This window comes from Astyanax mexicanus, chromosome 16 (genome assembly GCF_023375975.1).
Source record: "Astyanax mexicanus isolate ESR-SI-001 chromosome 16, AstMex3_surface, whole genome shotgun sequence".
NCBI classification, from domain to species: Eukaryota; Metazoa; Chordata; class Actinopteri; order Characiformes; family Acestrorhamphidae; genus Astyanax; species Astyanax mexicanus.
In genome coordinates this window covers 19350082-19375169 of record NC_064423.1, presented here as the reverse complement: position 1 = coordinate 19375169, position 25088 = coordinate 19350082, and the positions used below count along the sequence as shown (strand labels likewise).

At 36.8% G+C, this 25088-nt stretch overlaps 2 protein-coding genes across 9 annotated transcripts; one reads left to right on the top strand and one right to left on the bottom strand.

Moving 5' to 3' along the window:
* Positions 1–1010: 1010 nt before the first annotated feature.
* Positions 1011–4685, bottom strand: gamt (guanidinoacetate N-methyltransferase). The gene is made up of 6 exons (XM_022669715.2): positions 4340–4685; positions 2721–2866; positions 2161–2224; positions 1977–2044; positions 1704–1814; positions 1011–1470 (listed from the first exon to the last, which is right to left on the bottom strand). Exons 1-6 carry the CDS (start codon positions 4512–4514, stop codon positions 1330–1332), a joined length of 705 nt encoding a protein of 234 aa, XP_022525436.1. The 5' UTR covers positions 4515–4685; the 3' UTR covers positions 1011–1329.
* Positions 4686–7772: 3087 nt separating this feature from the next.
* On the top strand, positions 7773–23897 carry dazap1 (DAZ associated protein 1). 8 transcript variants are annotated; one of them, XM_022669706.2, is made up of 13 exons: positions 7773–7948; positions 8799–8839; positions 10493–10659; positions 10797–10877; positions 11099–11206; positions 11428–11476; positions 14526–14608; positions 17339–17492; positions 17821–17850; positions 17990–18142; positions 19072–19260; positions 21841–21930; positions 22912–23897. In XM_022669706.2, the coding sequence occupies exons 1-13, from the start codon at positions 7881–7883 to the stop codon at positions 23082–23084; spliced, it is 1386 nt and encodes a 461-aa protein (XP_022525427.1). In that variant the 5' UTR covers positions 7773–7880; the 3' UTR covers positions 23085–23897. The 8 variants fall into 8 exon arrangements, with proteins under 8 accessions (XP_022525427.1, XP_022525434.1, XP_022525435.1 ...); XM_022669713.2 differs by lacking the exon at positions 21841–21930 and adding an exon at positions 20720–20803 and having other exon boundaries at positions 22912–22996; XM_022669714.2 differs by lacking the exon at positions 22912–23897 and adding an exon at positions 20720–20803 and having other exon boundaries at positions 21841–21932.
* Positions 23898–25088: the final 1191 nt, after the last annotated feature.

Below are 25088 nucleotides of genomic sequence, written 5' to 3'. Positions count from 1 at the left end.
ACAAAGCATGCTACCAGATGTGCCACAAGGACACCAGGAACAGCTGGCTTTAAGGGCCCCATAGAACATACAGTAATTCAAGGTCAAATACCATATATGGACAATAGAAGGTCAGATTTTGATTAAGTAAGCTTGGAAACTTGTATTTGCAAAGGTCATTTTGTTTTAAGCAACTATATGCAGGATTTTGCTTATATTTACTATTTAGAAAATGGCTTTAAGAAGACCTCTTTTCCTTTGTATCTTCTAGGCACACTATGGCCTGCTCGTCATATTCTAGAAAAAATGCAGGGCATTTGCATCTACAGTTACAAATGCCTAAAGTGTTCTGACCAGATAGTAAAATATGTACAACAGCTGTCTATGTTCACACATAACTGCTGACAGCTGTTACAGTTACATTGCTTCATGCTGGATAAGAAAAATAAGTAACCAATTTGCTTGTTAATGTTGTGTTTGCACTATGTTTAGAAGTGTAATGGATAATGTATAAAATACTAGAAAATCACACTTGTTTTCTTTAGCTAGAGAATAATTTATGACTAAGATGACTTACTGGCTCTGGAAGATGAACTGGTAACACTGAATGTGTCATGGTCTGACATGCACGTATTGGCCAGGTATACAGCTAGGCGTTGACTGAATTATAGCATTTAGAAACTACAGACATTTTATTGTTAGACACTAACATATGTGCAATATGTAGAAATATAATTGGAAGATGGTATTTTTTCCCCGCACTTTGTGTTTATTAATTTACATATATATATATATATATATATATATATATTTTTTTTTTTTTTAACTTTGGGTCCAGTAGTATGTGTATGACAGTGACAAAAACTCTTTATTTTTTACAATCTCGTATATACATATATACATGATTTTTGATCTGAATGGCTGCCCTGTATTCATCATTCAAAAATAACTCAGATCTTATCAACGTAACACTGGTCCATTTTAGGACTTGATCAGTAGCGACACACTTAAAAGGATTTTAAACATTTAAAAATGTTTCAGGAAATTTAATTTTTTGCTTTACAATATTGCAGTGTTTCTCTTAAAAATCTGAGGTATTAGAGTGACATTTCTTCAGTATAGTTGGCTTCATCACATTTCACAGTGTTGTATATTTTTATTTCATGAGTTTCATTAAAATATTATATAAACATTTATAAATATTAGTTAATTTTAACTATAAAACAGATCATCCAATGCAATTTTATGTTAAAAGAGATCAGAAAATGAACATTTTAAACCGTTATAAGACAGAGGTGGCATAAAAGGCACAGCAGAATCATCAGGAGGAAGGTAGCTTGGTTTCGTAGCTTATTCTTTAAGGATCGTGGGTGTGATCATTTTGTTGAAGGAATAGTATTTGCATTCACTTGGTGGACTGATGTCCATCAGTGTGGTGCTCATGTTTTCCTTTTTGAAGCCGGCCTCCAGCAGCTGGGGCACCTGTGTTTCCTGAAAATGACGAAAACATAAACACCAGTGTAGTCTGTGATTATAGGGAACTGTTATATATGTCTGTAATAGTTATGATATTAGTAGTAGTGGGATAGTAGTGGTGTGATATGGGCTGCAATAATATAAAATAATTTATAGAAATAAAACAAGAGAGAGAATTTCTAAGACACCACATACTATAATGTGTAAAAAAAATACAAACAAAAAATCCACTGCATGTAACTGCTTGCCTGGAACATTTTGTCGATGTTGTCATATTTGGACTTCAGGAATTCACCCCAGGAAGTAAGGTTGCAGTAAGTCAGGACACCACCAGATTTCAGCAGCCTCTTAGCATGGCCCTGTAAACATGATAATGCATCATAATAATACATCACATACCTACACAAATAAATCACTGTAATGTGCTGTAATAAAAAATACGTTTGTGTATAATGTTTATTTATACACTCTTGACTACTATGCAAAGCCTTGTCTATCAGGTATAAACAGAACTGACAAACCTTAATAAAGTTAAACTGATGAGTGTGCCATGTGTCCTCTGTCAGTGGATATGTGTCGTAAAGGATTCCTGTAACAAAATAAAAGCATTTTATTACATATATTACATATTTTTATTATATTATCAATGCATTACCATGTTAAAAAGGCACAGAATGCTTTGTTATATAATCGTATTTATCTTACCATCAAAATGATTGTCAGGCAGGGTGGGTACGACGTCTTCCCATAAACCTTTGAGGGGAACGACCTGAAACAATACCATATTAATAAGGTACTGACACATTAATACACCTTTTTATAACATAATCAGCAATTATTAAAGAATCAAGCCATAGGAGTCTTTGCATTACAGTAGTTGTCTTGGTTAGGGTTAAGTGTGTGATGTACAAATATATATATATACACACTACACCAGTGTTCTAACTTGTATATTATAAACAAAAAACGCAGTACACATTTCTGCATTTTCTGGGGAAAAAAGGCAACAAAATGATCCCTGATCAGCACAAAACACTGATTACTCATTAAAATAGTACTTTGCAAACATGTCAATCATCTTGTATTTGGTCCCTGAGCTGCAAAACAGTCCATTTAGAACATTTGCCTAGACAGCTTAAACGGACAACAATACAGCACAGCCGGTTGTATATATCAGTCCTAAAGGCACAATAGCAAAAACAGCATGCTTCATTTAAAGGGTTAAAAAATAGAATGTCATAAATGTCTGACACTTGTGTTCTCACTTTGTGTGGCTGAATCTTGGCCCATTCCTGTAGCCTCTGAAAAACACCATCATTGCACTCGATAATCCAGTGTTCCTCAATGGGAAAGGATTCAACTTTAGTGGCAGCGATTGCCATTCCAAAGCCAATCTCAAGAACCCGGCCACCTGTGGGAAAATGAAGACGTGTTATACTTAATTTATGGACACTATTAATGCAGTTTGTTGTTTATTTGAATGTTTTCACATTTGCAGGCAAGCCTCGCACGATACACTTGAACGTGAGAAATATTAGCTACAGGTCAGAGTGGTCATGCCTTTGGCAGTAGTACAGAGTGGTATTTCAGAGAAGAGTAAAAATAGACCACTGAAACAGTAAACATAGGTCATCCATTTACCGCACCCATATGGAATGAATGGGATTTGGGGGAATCCTTACTACAAGCTACTATTAGAACAGGCCTGAAGTTTACTTTCACTCAAAACTGTTTTAGAATAAACTTTGCTGTTCACTATGTTTACATTTTTTGCAACCTAATTCAGTAAGGAAAGACAAGAAATTATGAAAAATAAATAAGAATGAGTCTCTGGGCCCACACAGACAGCAAAGTTATGCTTCACGTTCATAAGTTACTAGAGCTGACTGTTTGTACTGCATTAACCCACTGTAATGGGAAATTGGCACCTGTGCCCTCCACCAAGGCCAACCTTTACACACGTGTGGGTCTGAGCAGGTTACACCAACGTCACTGAGATAAACTCATGCACATACAGTTCTGGAAAAAAATAAGAGACCACTTAAAAATGATCTTTGATTTTACCAAATTGAAAATCTCTGGAATATAATCAAGAGGAAGATGAATGATCACAAGCCATCAAACCAAGCTGAACTGCATGAATGTATGCACCAGGATTGGCATAAAGTTATGCAAAAGAAGTGTGTAAATCTGGTGGAGGAGAACATGCCAAGATGCATGAAAACTGTAATTAAAAACCAGGTTTATTCCACCAATATTGATTTCTGAACTCCTAAAACTTTATGAATATGAACTTGTTTTCTTTGCATTATTTGAGGTCTGAAAGCTCTGCATCTGTTTTTGTTATTTCTCATTTTCTGCAAATAAATGTTTTAAATGACAATATTTTTATTTTGAATTTGGGAGAAATGTCAGTAGTTTGAAGAATAAACAATGCTTATTTTACTTAAACATATACCTATAAATAGCCAAATTAGAAAAACTGATTCAGAAACTGGTCTCTTAATTTTTTCGAGAGTTGTCAGGAAAATGTTTATTTAAGACCAGCAAAACTTGCATTTGTTTATGGCAAAAATGTGCAAATGTTTCCTTCCGTTCCACCTTAAATGTTCAAGCTAATGCACTCATTGCTGCAGAGTTAGCTAGCAACACTCTGGTATGTATCCTGCTGCTCTATTTAAGGTGGAACGGAAAACAACTTTCGAGAACAACTTAAGCCACTTTGACGCGTGCAGATAAACAGCAAGATTAACAGCCGCAGACTTTCTAAACTATATAATACATGCATGTTTTCTTGATTAAATCATATATGCAAAACTCAACAGGTATAAAATTAGTTAACATAGTTAACCTAAAGTTTCTACATTAACTTGCTACTTTTTACCTTTCGATGCGGCTACAGTGGCCAAAGAGTGCATGTATGGAGTCTCCCAGCGCTCCATAACGGGCTTTCCCAAAATCTCCAGGTGTGTGTCGGCTGCATTGTAGTCGGCGGACGCGTTGTGCCAGCCGGGCTTGCAGTCCTCTCCTTTTGAGAAAATGGGCTGTTCGGTGGTCATGGCTGCGTTAATGCTAATATTAGACTTGGGGAAAGGGGAGCTGCTGTGGTGAGCCTGTGCTCAGTGGCCGAAAAGAGACTGCTGCCCTGAGCACCAGTGTTATATATTGAAAGAACTGCTGACTGTGCAAGACACCGTAAAGTGGTAGACGTGCACTTCAGCTAAACCCTCTTGATAAGGAGCATTAGCCTGAGGAGAAAGGGAAAACTGGAGAAGGGGGAGGTCACATAGCATAGATAGCTAACCTAGGCATGTGAGGCTAGAACTCAACGTAAACCCCAGTCCTTCTCTAACTCTACCTGAACTGTAGCCTGTTTTTATTCATTAATTTAGCACTTTATATACTCTTTTAATGTTTAAGCCTCTGTGTGTTTTACCTAAGTGTTGACAGAGTCAGCTGTATAGTAGGAAAAATGGCCTCAAGGTAACCATAGCTGACATGTACATTCAGGTTTTTGTTGTTTTCAGTAGAACTGAACTTCTAAAAAGTCATTATTCAGACTCTTACGAAGCTTATAGCTATAGATATACATTTTAGTACAGCACGTATTTGTAACCCGTTCTTAATTGTTTGCTAAATCATTTTACATTTATAAAAATACAATACCATACCTAGGGGCTCTGAGTGGTCCAGCAGGCTAAGCGCTGCCAATATAATCGGGAAATCACCAAAGTTCGAATCCTGTTCATGTAGCTTGCCATCGACTACCGGAGCCCTGAGAGATCACAATTGTCATGCTCTCTCTGGGTGGGTACTCATTACACTGCATGGTATATGATTACACTTTAGTAAAAATGTCATGATAAACAGAAAAATATATATTTTCCCAAAATTGCATGGAATTATACCTTTTTAGGTTGACTTCCATTAAAGTATTTATTTTTGTCCTGCAAGGTTTCTGCAGGATTGTTGCACGCATCAATGCTCCTTCTTCAAAGTAGTGATCGGGAGGTCAGCAGATGGTTACATTCCAATGGTTGAAAATTGATTCTGTTCATCTTGAGAAGTCAAAGTACAGCAGTGTTAGATAAGGACAGTATGTGCAGTAACTTGCCACATCTTGATTCTTTTAATGCAGCTCTGCAGCAGATACTCAGCCAATAATCTACTAATGGTCCACACACTCAATGAACTGTAATAAAACACACAGTGAACACTTCCTTCCTACTGTGTGATAGAGTCTAGTAATAAGTATAGTGTCCCAACATAGTGCATAAGTCATTTAAAGAATCTCACTTTATCTGCTAATGCTCCATGTTTTTTTATTGTAATTATGATGTGGCATTCAGAGGTGAATGCAACAAGGCGTTGTGTTTCAGCTATAATTCATATGTGTTTATTTGGAAGCAACCCAAAGGAAATACAAATCAAAAAAGAGATCTTGTTAAAATATCTGCTTGAAATTTGGTACAGACCTCAGTAACATCTCACACTGTGCTCAGATCTACCTATATATAGTCTCAGTATAAATGCAACAATTTTTCCTTTAGGACTTATTAAGAGCGTTTTCAGTTTTGACAGTATTAATTTTTTGGATTACGGCAATTTTATCTTAATCACATTAATGGCTGTACATTTAAAATAATACAGTATCAATCCATATTTTATTTGAATAGACCAAAGTATCTCTGCAGTATCCCTGTTCATTAACCAAATAAATCGTCTCACTCCCTGGAAGCCCAGAGAACCATACTGAACCTTTTTTTATGTAGGTCACTTTACAAGAAGAACCAGTTAACAGAAAAAATAACAGTTTTGGTTAGAACAGTTAACTGTAAAAAAGAAGAGTATGACTAGATGTAAAAAGTTGGAAGGATGTATACAACGGAACCATAAATCATCTATCAATAAACCAGACACGTTGATTTCTAAATCTATACACAATAATTTATGTTCAAGAAATAACAGGCTACTGACTAAAATGTAAAATGAATTTGACAGTTTATACAATTTAAACTAAATGTATTTAATGAAGGGAAAATAAAGCTTTTCATATTTTCATTTCTATTTCTGTCGAATGCTATTTAAAAAAATAAGAAAAAAAAACATCTGTGACAAAACTGTTCTTAGAATTTGAGCAAAAAACCTTCTCAGCAGTCATGTCCAGCTCTGTAACTCGTAACATTTTATGTGTCCATATTGACTTTACCCTTTAATCTTTGTACTGTCTTCTCTTTAGTTTCTTGTACAATAGTAACTTATCTTATATCTGTTCTTCTATCTGTCATGTGTCTAAACCTTCTATCCCCCCTTGCTGTCTCTTTCTTCTTGCTCTGCCCACTTCAGCTATTTCTGTAAAAAACGAATACAGTAATAGGAAAGGAATATACAATATTTTTGTCGGCTCTGTTTTATTCCCTTTTAAATAAAGATGAAAACTATTATTATTATTATTAAAATTATTATTATACCACAGTTAGAGCTGCAGTCTGTACTTATTTTTAAGTTGAAAGTAGTATAAATTTTTTTATTTTAAATAATTTTATAAATGTCATCAGTGTGCTTCTGGTACAGGTAGGGCACAGGACCCATTTCTATTAATTAAGTCATCATAAATTTTTGACAAAATGTAAAAAAAAAAGAAATGTCTAAAAAGGTTTTTGTCTGAAAGTAACGCTATGTTTAACCCTGGAAAATAAATTATTGGCAGCATACAGCTCTGGAAAAAATGAAGAGACCACATCCGTTTCTGAATAAGTTTTGTCTGATTTTGCTTTTTATAGGTATATGTTTAAATAAAATTATTGTTTTGTTTTATTCTATAAACTATGGACATTTCTCCCAAATTCCAAATAAACATATTGTCATTTAGAACATTTATCTGTAGAAAGTGAGAAATGGCTAAAATAACTAAAATAAGAAAACAAGATCGTATTCATAAAGTTTTAAGATTTCACAAATCAATATTTGGTGGAATAACCCTGGTTTTTCATTTCAGTTTTCATGCATCTTGGCATGTTCTCCTCTGCCAGTCTTACACATTATTTTTTTGGATAACTTTATGCCAGCTTGAGCTCTTTATGCCACCAACTAACCGTGCTCAAATTCAAGCAGTTCAGCTTGGTTTGATGTCTTGTTATCGTCAATCTTCTTCTTGATTATATTCCAGAGGTTTTCAATTTAGTCAAATCAAAGAAACTCTCTTATTTTTTCCAGATCTGCATTGTAGTGAATTGTAGTGTATTGTAGAACTACAACTCCCAGCCGGCGCACGGTGTTCCTGACGCCCTCCCCTGCAGGGGGCCCCCGTGGCGGCGCGTCAGCGTTGCGCAGACCGGGTTTGAACCGAAAGCGGAGTGACCTTCCCGGGCCAGTCGGAGAGAGGAAAGACGGGTTAGTTTGGAGGAGACTGAGGCAGCGAACTGATGTCAGCGTTCCAGCCCACAACTCTCGCTCCAGAAATGAACAACAACCTGGCAGGAGACGAAATCGGGTGAGACGGAGACCATTTTGTTAGAAGTATGAGTTTAGTTTAAATGAGAGAGATTAAAATCTCCGCACGGTCACCGGAGAGCGGTGCAGGGGGAGCGACCTGCGCAGCGAGAGCGAGGAGGCTGCAACAACAACCGGCGGCGGAGCGGCTAGCGTACAGCGAGCTAACGGAGCAGCCGAGCAGCGGCGCTTCTTAACGCTAGCTAGCTCTGCTGTTAGCCAGGTTACCGACCCGTTAGCGTACCTGTCTGTCAACAAGGTGACCGACTAGTTAAAGAAACTGACTGAGGAGTGGAACTTGAAGTGGAGCGGTGCTGAGGGTTAGAAAAAAAAGTAGAATACTTAACTTAACCTAGTTAACCTGGTGTTTAATGAGAAGTGTGTGAAGACTGCTATAACGAGTCATTCATAGCTAACATTAACATTAGCTGTCAAAGTGTCTTTACTTCATTAGGTAACATAAACAAGCTAGCTGACGACATTAGCCACGCTTAGCTCGTTAATTAGCTAATAAACAAGCTGTATTATTGATTAAATGTTAATATCCAGTGTTATAAGAAAAAAGTCTAGAGCTGAGGTCTTCTTTTTGAGTAATGTGTATTTTAGGGGCTGAGAGAGACACTTAACCTCAATGTTTGTTGACGGGCAGCAAGTCAAGAATGACGAGTTAAGAGACAAGCTGCAAGTTCGTGATAAACCGACGGAAAGTGACAAGACCAGACGGCTTTGCCCTCACCAGCAGTTATAGCTCGATAAATAGAAGCGAGTTTCTCCTTTCTGCGTATTCACATTGAGCTCCTCATTGTCGTTTGACCTATTGTCTTACCGTGGCATCCACTTGTCTTACACAGGAAGCTGTTTGTGGGTGGGTTAGACTGGAGCACTACTCAAGGTGAGTCTGCTTGTGTTGTGAACTTACTAGAAACTTAACTGCAATGTTAGCTAAAGCTGTATGGCTTAAATCATCTATGGCATAATGATGCTCTCAGGCATCAAACCAAATTACATCATACCATACAATACGATACCTTATTTTTTAAACTTTCTTTTTTTATATAATTTTACATGGCATATCTATGTAAGATACAATGAGATGTACAAGTGGGTCATAAATAAAAATATGTGTATGTTAAGTTGAGTATGTAAAGAAATACAGCTCTGAAAAAAATAAGAGAGCACTTAAAAATGATCAGTTTCTTTGATTTTACCAAATTGAAAACCTCTGAAATATAATCAAGAGGAAGATGGCTTAAATTGCAACTGCTTAATTTTTTGCATTAGGAGTGGCATAAGTTCCAAAAGCAGTGTGTAAGACTGGTGAATGAGAACATGCCAAGATACATGAAAACTGTGATTAAAACCCAGGGTTATTCCACCAAATATCGATTTCTTAACTGTTAAATCTTTATGAATATGAACTTGTTTTCTTTGCATTATTTAAGGTCTGAAAGCTCTGCATCTTTTTTTTTTTTACTTCAGCCATTTCTCATTTTCTGCAAATAAATGCTCTAAATGACAATATTTTTATTAGAAATTTGGGAGAAATATTGTCAGTAGTTTATAGAATAAAACAACAATGTGCATTTACTTAAATGCATACCTATAAGTAGCAAAAACAGAGAAACTGATTTAGAAACTGAAGTGGTCTCTTAATTTTTTCCAGAGCAGTGTATGTGTTAGATTAATCATGAAGAAGCAGTAGTTCTCATCTCTGGTCCTGGATTTTTTTTTCCTGCAGTGAGGTGTACAAGCATAAAAGTGGGTCATATATAAAAATATGTAAATGTTAAAAAGTATGTAAAGAAGAACATTTGTCTGTTTATATTCTTACTATATTCTTACATTTCTGTTGTAACCTTAGAAAAACAGTGCTGTTTAAATATCATTCGTTGCCTTGTGCAGTTAGACACATTTGTTAGATTAATCATGAAAAAGTGTTCATCTTCATCTCTTCTCTTGGAGACCTTCTACTTTGCATGCTTTTTACTTCCTCTAAAACACCTGATTCAAATGATCAGCTTGTTATTAAAAATTTAAATCTAAATTTAAACCCAACAAATATAATTCATGCCATAGAAAGTAAAGAGTCTAGGTCAGTCTGTGCTGAATATCCTATTGCTTTAGAAACCATATTTGATACTTGAGCAGTGCTTCTCTCACACTGTGAGCACAGAATTTAAATACCAGCAGGTATTAAGATGCTTCCAACAGCTTTCCAACTCCTCCAATGCTGTTTGACCTGCACACAAAATAACGGAAAAAGAACAGTGCTGAAAAAAATGAATCCTCTTGGTTCTGTTTCACTCCTAATACACGAACATCTGTTCCAGTTCAAATATGTGCTAACAGTAGCCTGAAGTTTAAGTGTTTAATTTTAACTATATAGATGGATATTTGCATAGGCAGTTTGTTATCAAGGGAAGGCGTTTGGATAGTAAAATGAATGCATAATTTTTTTTCAGCATCTGTGAACTTCATCCTGTTAATGAAGATGCATGTGGTAGGACATTATCAACTCTTATATGCGTTCTTTTTCTCTCATTAGAAACTTTACGAAACTACTTCTCCCAGTATGGAGAGGTAGTGGACTGCGTCATCATGAAGGACAAAAGCACAAATCAGTCTAGAGGCTTTGGGTTTGTCAAGTTTAAGGATCCAAACTGCGTTCGGACTGTACTGGACACTAAACCTCACAACCTCGATGGTAGAAATGTGAGAACCAGAGAATTGTCATTTGTTATTAAGAAATTTAGTTCCAATGCTATTATGAAATAAACTGTATATGTTATACCATACAGTAAGTCTGGCTAATGACTTTAATGCTGTGGGTAAATTCTCTGCACCTATAGATCGACCCCAAGCCATGTACTCCGAGAGGAATGCAGCCAGAAAAGACACGAGCAAAGGATGGCTGGGTAAGCACTTTGGAAGTATGTGTATGCATTTTTTTTTTTTTTTAATAATACTTATATTGACAGAGTACTGTTTATAGATTTAAGAGTGAGCTTTACAGTACTTACTCAATTCAGAATCTGTAAATGTAGCCTATAGACTTCCATTTTGCATGGATATATGCTGCTGAACCTGCTAAATATGCAAGTTGCTTTTATGATGGGTTGATGAATTGTTCTCTTTTTTGTGTACATTTTAGAAAGGAGGTAAAAGTGACAGCAATAAATCCAAGAAGATATTTGTTGGTGGAATTCCGCACAACTGCGGGGAGCCTGAACTCAGGGACTATTTTAACAGATTTGGAGTGGTAAGATGGGTTATCATATTATTTAGATGTTTAAGTCTTAGTCCTCTGATCAAGTGTGCCATCACTAAAGGTGAGAAGGAAGGCTGGCAGTATGGTAGTAGCAGTGAATGTTAATATGAGATTTTGCTTTGGCTTGTTTTAAGTATAATTTTTATGATCGAATTTGAGTGGCAGCTTTGTTCAGCCACTCACCCACTGTTCATATATTTCCTTCCTTGAAGGTGACAGAGGTGGTAATGATCTATGATGCGGAGAAACAGAGACCCCGAGGTAAAAGCTGATCTAGTTCTGTTCCCATTTCATCTATTTTTCATGCACATGACAAACTATTCTGACCCAAAGAAAGGAGTCTCACTCTATGTCCTTCAGCAGAGCACATTCTGATATCATTTCTCTCTCCCATGTGCTGTATTTGGCATGTTGCAGAGCTCCTGCATGGAGAGAAGACAAATCGACAGGACTGACATAAAGTGCAGACTTTTTGCATTGTCTAAACATCTGTCACTGAATCAGCTTCTGATGCATTTGCTTAAAATTTTGACCTGCAGTATGGTCTTAACCTGCATGCATGCTGTTCATATTTTGAGCGTCTTTTATTCTCGATTGAAAGGCAGGTATTAACCTCAGAGTCCAGGGCTTTAAAATAACTGCTATTGCTTAAGTGCACTGTACAAACAAAAGAACAAATTGTTCTGTTGCTTTTACTAAAGCAACTGAATTAAAGTTATATAAGTCAAGCTACGTCATGAATGACCATCTGAGACAGTATTATTTTCCCCCAGATACTTTCTAGCCTGCTGACTGAAACAGTCTTGCTTAGTTCAGCTTATTAGAGGACGTTTTAATATATGGAAATGTACTTACATTTAACAGTTTTAATCAATCATTTAGTTTTAATTATGAATCTGGACAGAATATGGTAAATATAGGTCAAACAAACCACACATTAACAGAAGAATATAAGGTAAATTCTGTACATTCTGTACAAGTCTCACTTTGCAGAGTGGCTAAGTGTTATATTTTACAAGCTTTCTCTGTTTGTTGCTATTTATAACATGCAATAATTTATATATAATATTAATAAATGCTGTAATAAACATAATTGCAATATAAATGTATAACTAAAATGCATAATTAATAAAAGTGCCATGTTTTTCAGCTTTCGTTACATGTATATTGCGCAGAGCTGTTTCCTCATCATTTGCTGAACCAAACCAAAAAACAAAAACAGCCCCCAATTTTTACAGACTCATACCAGTCTCTTTGTGGATACATGGAATAGTTTGTCATTTGAACATTTTCTGTTGCATTTTGAATTATTTAAGCATTTTTTGTTAACCATAGACATTGAGTAAGTTTTATTATACATTTCCTGTTTAACTGATATTCTAATTGACTTACGACTTATTTTTTCCATATGTAGTAAATTAAGTAAGCCCTCTCTTTCTTTTGTATCCCTTCTCCTTGTGAATTGTATGAATGTAATTAACTGTTTCTTGAGATTTATTTTTTCCTTTCAGGTAGTGTTCAAAGTGGCACCACACAGATAAAGGCCAGGCAAGATGTGTAGAATGTACTTTTGTAACAATGTGAGGTTTGGAGGTGTAGCCAGAGTTCATACTTTGTTCATACTGAATTTTCTGAGTTAAGCCTAGTACATTGTGATACATAATGCAGTTTTTTGGTCAGCACAGTGTGTAAGACTGATTTAATGACACAAATAGATGGATGTGCTAATAAACTAGTAATAAACTAGCTAGTGAAGCACTACCGTTATAATTGTTACTGTGAGCCATCTTGGATTTGATGTTTAATATGTATTATGTATTATTATGGCTTCTGGGTGCATTCCAGTTGAAATGACCTATTTGGTGCATTTTGACATTGCTGTTTAAATGGAAAAAAACTTTTGTAGCACCATAATTAACCATGTATATATATAGCCTATAAATATAAGATATATCCTGTAATATAAATGGAGCTAACAGGCCCCATTTTGTTGCTACTTTGTGGCCTTTAAAAGTTTAACTTGAAAAGAACAAGTTTTATTTAGGTTGAAAAGCAGAGTGTTCTGCTTTCCTGCTCTCATTTTGTGACCTGCGTCATTTAGATTGAGCAGCTAGCCAGGATGGGTGGTTACAGCAGTGTCAGAACTTGACAGAAGCCTGAATTGCTAACAAATTTAATATGCTTAAATGAGGTTAGGTCCTCTGATTAGGGGCAGGCAATGAGTATATTTAGTACCAATTGAAACAGATGGGGCTGCTCTACATAGTACACGAGATCTCAGATCCCCCTCTGGGTCTCAAAGGATGCTTAATTGGAATCGGGTTAGATCCCAAAGTGGAGAGATTCTCACAACCCAGTTCTGCCACATAGTTATTTGATCTGAGTGAAACTAGTTCACACAGTGGTAGTGGTGCTGGAGCTGGTCCTGAGGATGCAGCAGAACTATGCTGTGCTGGTGTCCTCTAGTTCATGCTCTGCTTTATCATAAAAATGACCTTGAAAGGGGGACTGGACTCGACATTTATTCTGCTTCATCTAGGCTAATGTTCTCCTGAGGTAACCTGCCTTACTCATGAGCCAACACACTGTGGTCCATTTTAGTTCGTGCAAGGGACTAGATTTAAAAATCTTTTAACTTTGGTTACACCTCATGAGGGATTTCCATGCATACATTTTTTTTTGTTTAGCAAAATGTTGGCCTTTTATCTCTGTGGTGCTTTTTTAGATGTTGTAAATTTCTGTTCTCTTAGTTTGCCCAAAGTTCTGTACTGAAATTTTGGGAAGGCTTTGAGAAACCTTTGTAAAATTATGTACTAGTGTTATTCATAATTTCTGTTATGCGTTAATGATTGTGGCTGCTGGCAGCGTTGTTGTACAATAATATAACAAGGGGACATTTAAAGTGGGGCTTGGATGAAACTGTAAAGGGAAATTAATGAAAAAACAGCTAATAGCTGCTAAAAGAACTTTTTTTAATTGTTAGATTTTTTTTAAATGTAAAATTTTGTGTTTGTTTAAAAGGTTATGCCCTTATTTCAGTTAATGTAGTTATCAAATGCCCTCAGTGATACTGCTCATTCAACTGTTAATGATTAAATCATGTGAAGGTTAATACGCACAGATGGAGAACAATGTTAATTTTTCCCTAGACTAGACAAGAGTCCCTGGCCTGTCACTTGTTATTATTGTGCCATAGGCTGCAATGTCATCCGAGCCCCCGGTGCCCCCTTGGTCCCCCCTCCTCAACTGTTCTTCACCTTGTTCTGTCCCAACACCCTGCTACCTTGATTCACTTTTGGTCGTTGGCTAGGTTTTGGATTTATTACTTTCGAGGCCGAACAATCAGTGGACCAGGCTGTCAACATGCATTTTCACGACATCATGGGCAAAAAAGTGTGTAGTTGTAGTTTTATTTTACCCTAAAGCAAAAACTGAAGCTTGGGCGACAGATCTTTGCTAGTGCTGCTGTCTCATTTCAGCTTTTCTTCCCAGAAAAGAGACACACATTCAAAAATGAATCTGTGTTGTGTATATAAAAAATAAAGAATATTGTAGTTCATCATGATGGCAAATATAACTTCAGTGTCTAGCCATCTGAAGAGTATAGCTTTTAACAATGAATCATCAATGGTGAGTCACATCGAGCACAGCTTCTGCAGTCGCCCAAGGTTTAGTTTACTTAGACCACTCCTTTAGGTGGTTTTATGCTGGTGACTCTGTAGGAGCTATTTTCTGAGCTAAGCAAGGTGAGTTTTAATACCTTCATAGTATTTGTATTTATTTAATTTGTTTTCACCTAAAGGACTGGTCAATGTCATTTTCCATCTTTTCTTATTCATTTTTTTATGCCAGGTCACTTACTGTTTGAGTTTTTAATATTATCCAAGAAGGTAAAAAAAAGCCTCAATTAAGTGACCTCAGGTTAAGAATCTCCATACTGTGTCAATTTAAAAAAGGGCATTAAATTCAGTTTTGCATAGGTTACTTTTGCATAAGCTATTACATTTTTTCGTGTGTTTTTTAAATATATTGTATAGCAGTACATACTTCATGCAGTGCATCTTACTGGAAAGTAAATGTTTTGTATGGGAAACAAGCCTTATGTTACTTGAATGGCTTTTAGTTGTGTTACCAGGTTCTGTAATTACCACCCTGGTAAGTAAACCCTAATCTAACACCCTTAATTTAATAAACTGAGACCAAGATCAAGTCAAATCTGAATATATACAGGCAGGTGAGTTTAAAGTAAACTCTTTAGGTAGGTCAACAGTACTAGGGAGGGAAACTCCTATATTAGAATGTCCCAGCCTATTTAGCACAGTGCTTTTGGGACCAAGCTGTTGGACAAGGACGCTGCTCCTGTTGCTTCATCCTTCTTAGTTTAGAATGAAGTCTTTAAATAAATGTGTTTGTAGTTTGCTGTTTATATTTTATGTTAAAAATGACTGTCAAATGACAGTAATAAAAATCTTAATGTAGTGAACTGAATTTAGCTGCTTATACTAAGTTCAGATTAAAAAAAAATGTTATTATATCAGAAAAATAATATTAAAAAGAAAAAATGGAATAAAATAAAACCTACAGTTTTGTGGAGCTCTGGAGAAGCTATTCCAACCTTTAAAGGGCAGCTAATTGTGCATGGCTTTTCTTAACTACCCTGACAAGTTGAAATAGAGTGAACTGGCTCAGTGCTGAATGCATGATTTGTTCAGCCATGCAATCTGTACTGGTGGATGCATATCTATTACTCACCAATCTGAAGTTGCCCCTGGCATTTCTCTGTCCTCCCTCGCCACTGCTGTGTGCTGATTCAAAGTGACGAACCACTTCCACAAAGTTTACCGTAGTTTTCTATGCAAGCTCAGAGCTGCTGTCCTACATTGTGTTTATTTTCTGGTACCAACTCTCTCTCCTTGGCTGTGTCCTGTTTTCCTTCAGGAAAACAGGTTCTCCAGTACCTAGGCTATTGTTCTTGATATGACATTATTGCTACGGTACTTCAGGGAGGTGGGGGCCATATGTTATAAATTTAGAAACTGGAGCATATCAAACTGTGTTGCAAATCCCAGCTCTGGAGTCGGACGCCAGGACTTCTGCGCTTCCTCCCATCACTCTGAGCCCTGAAGCCCGTGGGAGAGGGCCTAGGTAGTGAGCGGAGGGCCACAGACCACTCGCTCAAACTAGCGTCTAATTAGGTCGACAGAGAGGGAAGAGGGAAGGCAGGAAAGAAAGTCACTGCGTTTTATGCTCCTTTGCGAACAGAAAAATTTTGCGCCTTGCTCTTGATTCAAGGTGACCCCAATAACTCAACCCATTTAGAGGCAGTTCTATTTCTGTCCTACCCATTTTACACTCCCGGTGTGTGTGCTTTTCTTGAACGGCTGGTACATCTATAGTTGGACACTGGAAGTAATGGGATAAAATTTATGTTGTCTCTGATCAGTTATTAATATTAGTATTTTAAATAGACTTGTTTCAGGGCTTTTCCCCAGGAGGACATATTTTACACATAAGATTATTAGATCGTATTGCCGTTTTCTGTTCCATGTTTGACACGGTATGAAGATTCATTTCTAAAAAGACTTGTGACTCCATTATTCTTTGCATGTTTATTATTTTATACAGTTAGAAATAAATTGTCATCATATTTCTACTCCAAATTGACCAAATTGAGGTTCTTAAACACGTTAGCAAAGGGGAAGGTAAGTGTGGACTTTCTATAAGCAGTTTTTACTCTTCTTAATAGGGATAACATACAGCTAAAATGCAGGGACAGTGTTTCTCTGGTACATTTCAGAAATAATTTGTGCTTAATTTGCTCCACGTCTTTAACCTAATCATATTTACTTCAATAGTTTTGGAAATTTGTAACAGAATGTAGAAGAAATTTAATTTAAATGCAAATGCAAATTTTGATTTGGAAGTACCATAGAAACAGTGTTTTGAAGATATCAATAATAAGAAGCCCAGAATATATCTTTATATTTATACTGAGCTATAATATTCAACCTAAGTAAGATAATCTCTACTGAACTGCAAGATAAGTAATTGGTGGGGTGAGGGAGGCACATTGGTTATCAAATCCTGCCCCTTTAAGCTATGCTGTCTTTGTCCTTTGTCCAGGTTGAAGTGAAGAAGGCTGAGCCTCGGGACAGCAAAGCTCCCGGCCCTGGTCAGCTGGGAGCCAATCAGTGGGGACCCAGAGCCATCTTAAGTGCAGCGAATGGCTGGGCTGCACAGCCTGCTCAGAGCTGGCACCAAAGCTATGGGCCTCAGGGTGAGTGAGGGCGAAAAAGGTCTCCCTCTGGGAACATGACATTCTAGTGTGAAAAAAGATACCAGAGGCGCCAACTGGTATCTGAGCCGCAGTTTGCCTCCGTTTTGGCTGCGCTGTTTGTGCCATCTGTTCGAAACCACAGTGGGTTTGTCTACAGTGTAAGGGTGAATGCTTTCACATAGTGAATATACATGCAGTTCATGCCAAAACAAAGACTTGGCTTGGTTTAAAAATGAAGTCAGGAAGACTGCAAACCTTTAATTAAATAAGTAACCTGAACTTTTCAGAATACACATGTAAACTGTGCCTCTGTTTGTCTTTCTGACAGGAGTTTGGGTGTCCACAGGCCAACCTTTAGGTAGGTTTTTTTTTTTTCTTAAATAATAACAGTTGAGTATGAATGTGAAATTTGCAGCTGCCTCTTTTTGTTAGACATTAACAGCCCACTGTTACATATACTAATCTGGCTGATTTATTACCCATCCTGTTTGTCTCAGGTGGCTACGGTCCTCCTTTGCCAGCAGGACGAGGAGCCCCTGCTCAACCTCCCTCTCCTTTTAATGCGTTCCTAGTCACAGCACCCCCAGCTGGAGGATTTGGGGCACCTCAGGGATATCCACAGCAGGGCTACAGCACACCCCCTCAGTTTGGTAAGACATTAAAATGCGTCCCTCTGTTTGAGTTTGGAGGATATACACATAATGAATCTTAATGTTTTAATGCCTCTTGATGACTCATGTACACAATGTGCCTTTTTTGACTTTCATAATTTTGTGTTTTATAAGGTTGCAGTCTTAGTTAACACATTGAAAACTTAGGAATACTTAAATAAATGTCAAACCTTTAGTCTCTGACCATTACAAGTGTCAGACTGCTTTAAATCTGGCGTGAGAAGCTGGTTAGCATTAACATAGTTTCTAAGCATAAATGTCCATGATGTGTTGATTCAGTAGCCCCTCGCTAAGCTAGTGCTTGCTAAGTTAGCCTTTGTTTAGTTAGCTCGCATGCTTACAGTTCCCCTTAGCATCAGACAGCTCAGAGCAGCTGCTGTTGACTAAAAGGCTACGTTCACACAGCAGGTAAATGTGGTCCAAAACTTTTACATCATCTGAAATATTCAATTTTAATTTGGGCCACTTCAATATGTGATGTGAACTGAAATCCAATACATACCAGATTTGCGGCAATGCAGCTCTGTCTGAATGGCCAGATTGGAATTAATGCGACTTTTATGTCAAAGAGAAGGGAAAAAAAAAGCTTAATGCACGTTACTTTAAACAGATGTCCGATATGGGTCTCATTAAAAAGTTTGTGTGAACAGCCTTAAATAAATATTGTACTGATTACTGATAGAGTGATAGTACTGATTACTGTGTTGGAGTGACTGAAAGCATAATGTGATCGATTATGCTGTGTTTGGATGTTTGGACAGGCAGCTTTTCTCTTGCTTTTGATAATCTTTATGCAACAACTATTAGTAAGCTTGGAGAAAACCTAAGCAAGCAGTGTACTAAAGTACCAAAAAAAAAGACTTGTCATGCAGGAAGGTTTCCTTAGGTCTTTATAACTCATACATTAGTTTTCCTTTTTCCAAACACAGGGTACACTTTTGGTACACCTCAAGGTGACCAGTTTGTACCACAAGGAATGCCTCCTCCTCCCACAACTCCTGGAACAGGACCTCTGGGCTTTGCCCCTGCAACCACCCCAACTCAGGATATGAGCAAAGCCCCTCCAGCACAGCCAGACTTCTCCTATAGCCAGTATGGTGAGTAAAGGTCTCACCTCACCTGGGTCATGTCTTCTCCTGTTTCTGTTGAGCGGATCCATTTTCTAAACCACCTTAGTTGCAGTTCATTACAGTGATCCTCACACAAGCAAGAGCTTGCTCTTTATACCACATGGCTGAACTGGCATGACTGCATCACATGCACACAAGCTTGCATACAAACCCTCACTTCTGCCAATTCCTCTAGGTGTCACTGCATCCACTACAACTACTGTGAATATGCTCAAATAAGTAGTTGTCTGTGTGCATATAATAATAATGGAAACCAGTTGTATGAATTGGATCATCCTGTGTTGCAGTGTTGCTTTTTGGATGGTGTGATGCCTCATTTAATATAGATGAATTTTAGATGATGTGCTTTTTTGATGCTTAAATTCACTTCAAAGTTTTAAATGGCTTTATTGTTCTATTACCAACATTGCATTGCTGATTCATAATGTAAGGAAAACAAAAAGAGCAAATAAATAACGATTTCTCATAAATAACAGAAATATGGCCGTAACCACTAAACAGAGGCCGTGTCACCTGTAGAAATGTGTTGTTAGGGACATAGACGTAGCTTTCTACGGAGAGCAAGCTGTGGCTAAAAAATCTCCCACATGCAACTAAAGTGTGGGAGTATTTTGGACACAGACCCAACAATGTGGTGCTCTGTAAGCTTTGCAAAGTGCAAGTATCATTGAGCGTGTGGTCAACACTGTAGCACAACAGCACTTCGTCATTGCCTATGCTAAAAGCAATTTCTGTACTGCTACTTTTATGGTTCCATAACATTGCACCATGCCTTATCTAACATTGTTATTTGTTTTCTGTGCACTACACTGTACAAAATACATTTGCCAGTAACTAAGGCACATATAACCACAATAATAAAATAATTCCAAGGTTTAGCCATTTTAAATAAAAATATTGATGTGCATATTCTGTCTTGTAAGATGATTAGTTATATATATATATATATATATATATATATATATATATATATATATATATATATATATATATATATATATATATATATATATATGTTTGTGTGTGTGTGTGTGTGTGTGTGTGTGTGTACATATATATATATATATATATATATATATATATATATATATATATATAAACAATAATTTAATTGTTTTAATTAAGCGTACACAAAAACCCTTTAGCAAAATAATAATATATATTAACTGACTGATCAGAAAAAAAATATATCATTAGATTAATCAACCTAGATAAATTAGTTAAAACATTTTTGTTTCATTGTTAGGTGCAGCTCTAATGTACATAATACCATATTGTAGTTGTATGTATTAGGATTTGTATATACCTCCCAGTATATTGAAATGACACTAATAAACCCTTGATGTGACTGTTTAAGAGCATACATATGACATATGAGAACAGCTACAGTTGGTAAGAATGCTTATAATGCTCTACCTTCTGGCAGGTTTCACCAACCTCTACAACCCAAATCCAACACCCCTCATTCTGCTGGTTAAGGACCTTTGGAGGAAGTGATTAGATGGATCAGGTAGAGTCAGTGAGGGGTGGAGCTAAGATCAACTACAGGAAGGTAGACCTTTAGGAGTAAGGTTGGTGACCATTGGGTTAAATGGTCACTGTGCGTTGTTTGTATGAAATGTCCGTATTACACAGTATATTGAGAACCATTAAGGAACAGTGTCCTGTTCAGCTATTTGCATTTTACTATAGATACACTACTACAAGTTCACTGCATGGCCAGAAGGATATATAGTAGATAGTCTGTCTAATGAGCTAAGTTCACTGATTTCTAGGAAAGGTGTTCAAGTGAACAAGCACGGCCTGTATAATCATCATAGGCATTGCCCCACATGAGCCTAGCTCAAAATGCCCAATGCCAAGTTTGAGACAACCTTATCTGAGGGATGGAGCTCCATTCAGTACTAGTGTGATGAACTGATGTGGCATTGCAGCATCATTTACTTTTACCAATGATTTCTTGGCTTAGTACAATCAAAGCCTTCTTGCTTCCCATCTTTCTTGGATAAGTAGGTGTCCACAAACTTTTGGCCATGTAGTTTATTACACTACAGCTCATTTCCTCTGAGCCTCTTGATGCTGATAAGGATATAGAAACTGTACACAGCAGTTAAACAAGCAGTGTATTGTGCCTCTGCTGTGAAATCCCATGCCATAAAAAGTCATGTCCTAAAACTGACCTGCCTCATTAGCCAGGTGTACCGATGTCCTGCTCAGTGCAGCAGTGTTACCCTCACCTGCCTCAGTGTGCCATGCTTATGCTTCGCTTTCATTCATCAATATTCATCGGCATTAGGGCTGAATGCCTTTAAGATAAGCATAGTATTTAACTATTTAAAGGCGGTAAAAGGAACAATCCATTCACCTTAACTGTTCCTGATTCAGCGTGTTTAGGCCTTAAAGTCTCAGAGCAGGTTAATCATACCATAGAAAGCAGATTGATATGTCGGGGCTTCGCCTTGATTGGTAGGAGTCTGTCCCCCAGAGCTAGTGTTAAAGATAGTTTCTCTGGGTTTAGTCAACCTGGTCTCCTCATCTCCCTGATAGGCTTGGGTAACTATCCTCAGGACCCCTCTGCCTACGGACCAACGCGTCCTTCACACAGTTATGGTCAGGATGAGCAGGGATATAGTGCAGGTAGGTGTGAGCTACTGTATTTTACAACCACCCAATAAAAATAGCAGATGCCACAGTACATAGACTCATGAGGCTTCAATTAGAGCTTTTGTTTTCCTTCTGACATACATTTTAAACACTCAAGTGGTGCGCATACCATGTTCATGTTCATGTTGTATACATATTTTACATCACACAGTTTCCTCTGTTGTATACTAAATACAGCTACATGTCCTTTTAGAGGCCAGGAATGGAGCTTTACATCTTTATTGTCCACCTTTCTGATTTCATAACATAGTTAAATGTTATGTAATTAGAAGCAAATCTAGATATGTCAAACTAATCGTAACTCCTAATGGTAATACCAAAGGTAGAAAATACTCTTTGGCATTGTGGCTTTGTAGCTGTGGTTTACTATACCCAAATGGTTTCCTCCAGCTTTTTCTTTCCGTCTCCTGTCTATGCATTGTCTTCTCTGCATTGCTTTGCTGGCAAAAGGATGATCTAATTATTACAGATGGTTTAATGTTTATTAAAATATCTAGTTTGTATTTTGTGCTACTTTTGTTTAGTGCAGCTTTTGCAGTTTACCAGATGACTGAATATTATGCCGGAAATCAAACATAAAATTCACTTTTATAGCTCATAATCCATTCCCCTTATTTGTGGCCATGCCAGCAAACTGTTCTTGTTTGTCTGATCTGTCATCTAAAAGGAATACATGAAAATATAATTATTAGATATAGTGTGTATGTTCAAGCTTTTTTTCTTCTTTTTTCCATAAGTAACTTTCTTTTCATATATATATATTTTTTCATTTCATCTTGCCTGTTTTGATAGTTTCTTTGTTAATTTACTAATTTTACTCTGCAGCTAGCAATCTAATAGCTGTTATTACAAAAAAAGTACTGATTAAAAAGGTTAAAAGCGGGACAAACCGTTTTAAACATGATTATCCAATTCATCTGGAACCTTTGTCTTTATGTATCTTCTTTTTAACAGGTTATGGGCAGGACCTGAGTGGCTTTGGACATAGTTTTGCTGACCCCAGCCAGCAGACTGCCTCGTACGCTGCCCCTACTGCTCAGCCTGCGACAGGCCCTCAGCCAGCGGCGAGCAGTTTTGGCCGTGGACAGAACCACAATGTACAGGGCTTCCATCCATATCGGCGCTGAGTGTTTTTCCCCCACCCACCTTCACAATGCAATACAAATTATGTCAGGGAAATAAGACGTTCTGATCCCAGACAAAGCTGGGTTTTTGGGCCGGTGTTTGCCGAAAGTTACAAACATGATTGGCAGGTGTCTGCGTGTGTGTATATTGTGAACAGTGACTCCTACATGAGGAGACCATGTTCGTCATATATTTTCTATTAGAACAGAGCTACATAGCAATAGATTTTTAATTGTCTGGTGGAACATCAGCACAGAACCACACCAGACACGGAGTGACAGGGTCTCCTCAGCTTTAATTCAATTAGGGAATTATGAAAATATTTTATTTTGAAATTTGTGGATTTTGTTTACTGAGCCTTTGACCATTTTATTTGAAAAATTGTTTGAAATAGAAATTATGAATATGTATTATACACCTCAACTGTGCAATTTTTTAAAATGACTTTTGTACTATTCTATGTGTGCTTTCTTTTCTTTTTTATTTATTTAAGGATGTAGATTTTCCCTCAGGTGGCTGTTTTAGTGCACTTTGCACTTATGCAAAAAAGAGAGGAATTTTATTTGAAATAAATGATTTAAAGAAACAAATTGTTGCATTTGTGTATTGTTTTGAAATGTTGACAAGTTATCATAATGCAATATTTTTTTGTTAGAACAGAACTTTGTATATCCTATTATGCAGTTTTGTTACTTAGACATATTTTAAAACTGGTGGTTTTTATTTATTTTAAATCAAAATTTCATGAAAAATGGACCAATTGAAATGCTCTAAAATTACTTGGAATAAAAAAAAATATGTTGACTTCCATTAAATGTTAATGTTCTTTTCTTGTTCTGTAAAGTAACTGTTCTAGAGGTAGCATGTTTTGTTCAGACAGTGACGATAAGTAACATGAGGTGATAAATAACTGTGTGTCAGTAGAACTGTGCTCACATGTACCTGCATGCTGAGTTGCTGCTCCAGCAGTTCATCAAGCTACTTGTTTCCAGTGACAGTAATTGCTCAAACAGTCACAGTCTTGGGGATAACTCAAACCTAAGAATGGCAGACACTCACAGAGAGACCGGGTGGAATCTTTTACGTTTGCTGTTTGGAGGCCTGTGTTACGATAAGATAAGTCAGCTACCTAATAATGTTCTTGGTTTCACACTAGAAGAACCAGCAGTTCAGCCAGCAGAACTTAAAACCCAAGGATGAATCAAGTGATGGAAAGGCTTTTATTGTTCCACATGTATACAAATACAACGTGGATAAAAAGCATCCCTTCTGGACAATGATGCAACATGGAACAAAAAAGAAAAACAGTATTGTAGGGCACTATTAATAAGGCTACATGACATCTAAATACCTGCTTTATAACAACAGACATGAACATTAAAGCAGCTGTCCTTAGGATTTGTTTCTTTTAAATTGAAAGTAGTACTGTTCCTGCGTGGGAAGCAAACAATCTATTATAATAAATAGCATCAACAGTGAGTGGAAATTGAGGAGCTACTGAACGTGATATCATTTGACCGAGAAAGCCAAAAAAACTCACTGGTGCTCCTGTTTTTTCAATTGCAGTCCGGGTGCAAGAGTTTTGTCACTGAATAGAAGCGTGAAATATTGTTAACAGACATCCCACTGAGAAATCAATCCTGTCCAGATAGGGCTTATGACTAGGGGTTTGTTAAGAAAAAATCTATTTTTTGATTAATTTGAATGATCCGATATTAATTTATATAAACCCAAGATCGATCCTTAGATTTTTTTTCCCTATATGCCTACAGTTTAAACGTCTCGCACTTTAAAAATAATTATATAAATGTCAGACATACAATGCTGCATGCGAATGATCATGGTATGACCTTAGTAACCGTCTAAATGGGCTCTTATATTCTATTACATTTTCTGTGGAAATTATTGTAGCATTTAATGACCAATTAGGTTAAAGAGAAAATGTAGTGAGTATTAAATAAGTAAATAAATAGATAAATAAATAAATAAAGTTTGTATCAGAAATT

Excerpts from the sequence above, each read along its gene's own strand:
- gamt (XM_022669715.2), bottom strand. The coding sequence starts at position 4,514 with ATGACCACCGAACAGCCCATTTTCTCAAAAGGAGAGGACTGCAAGCCC. Across the intron at positions 2,045-2,160 it reads GCCTGACAATCATTTTGATG|GAATCCTTTACGACACATAT; the intron begins GTAAGATAAATA and ends ATTTTGTTACAG. Across the intron at positions 1,471-1,703 it reads ACATCGACAAAATGTTCCAG|GAAACACAGGTGCCCCAGCT; the intron begins GCAAGCAGTTAC and ends CGTCATTTTCAG.
- dazap1 (XM_022669706.2), top strand. The coding sequence starts at position 7,881 with ATGTCAGCGTTCCAGCCCACAACTCTCGCTCCAGAAATGAACAACAAC. Across the intron at positions 10,878-11,098 it reads GCTGGGTAAGCACTTTGGAA|AAAGGAGGTAAAAGTGACAG; the intron begins GTATGTGTATGC and ends TGTACATTTTAG. Across the intron at positions 21,931-22,911 it reads TGAGCAGGGATATAGTGCAG|GTTATGGGCAGGACCTGAGT; the intron begins GTAGGTGTGAGC and ends TCTTTTTAACAG.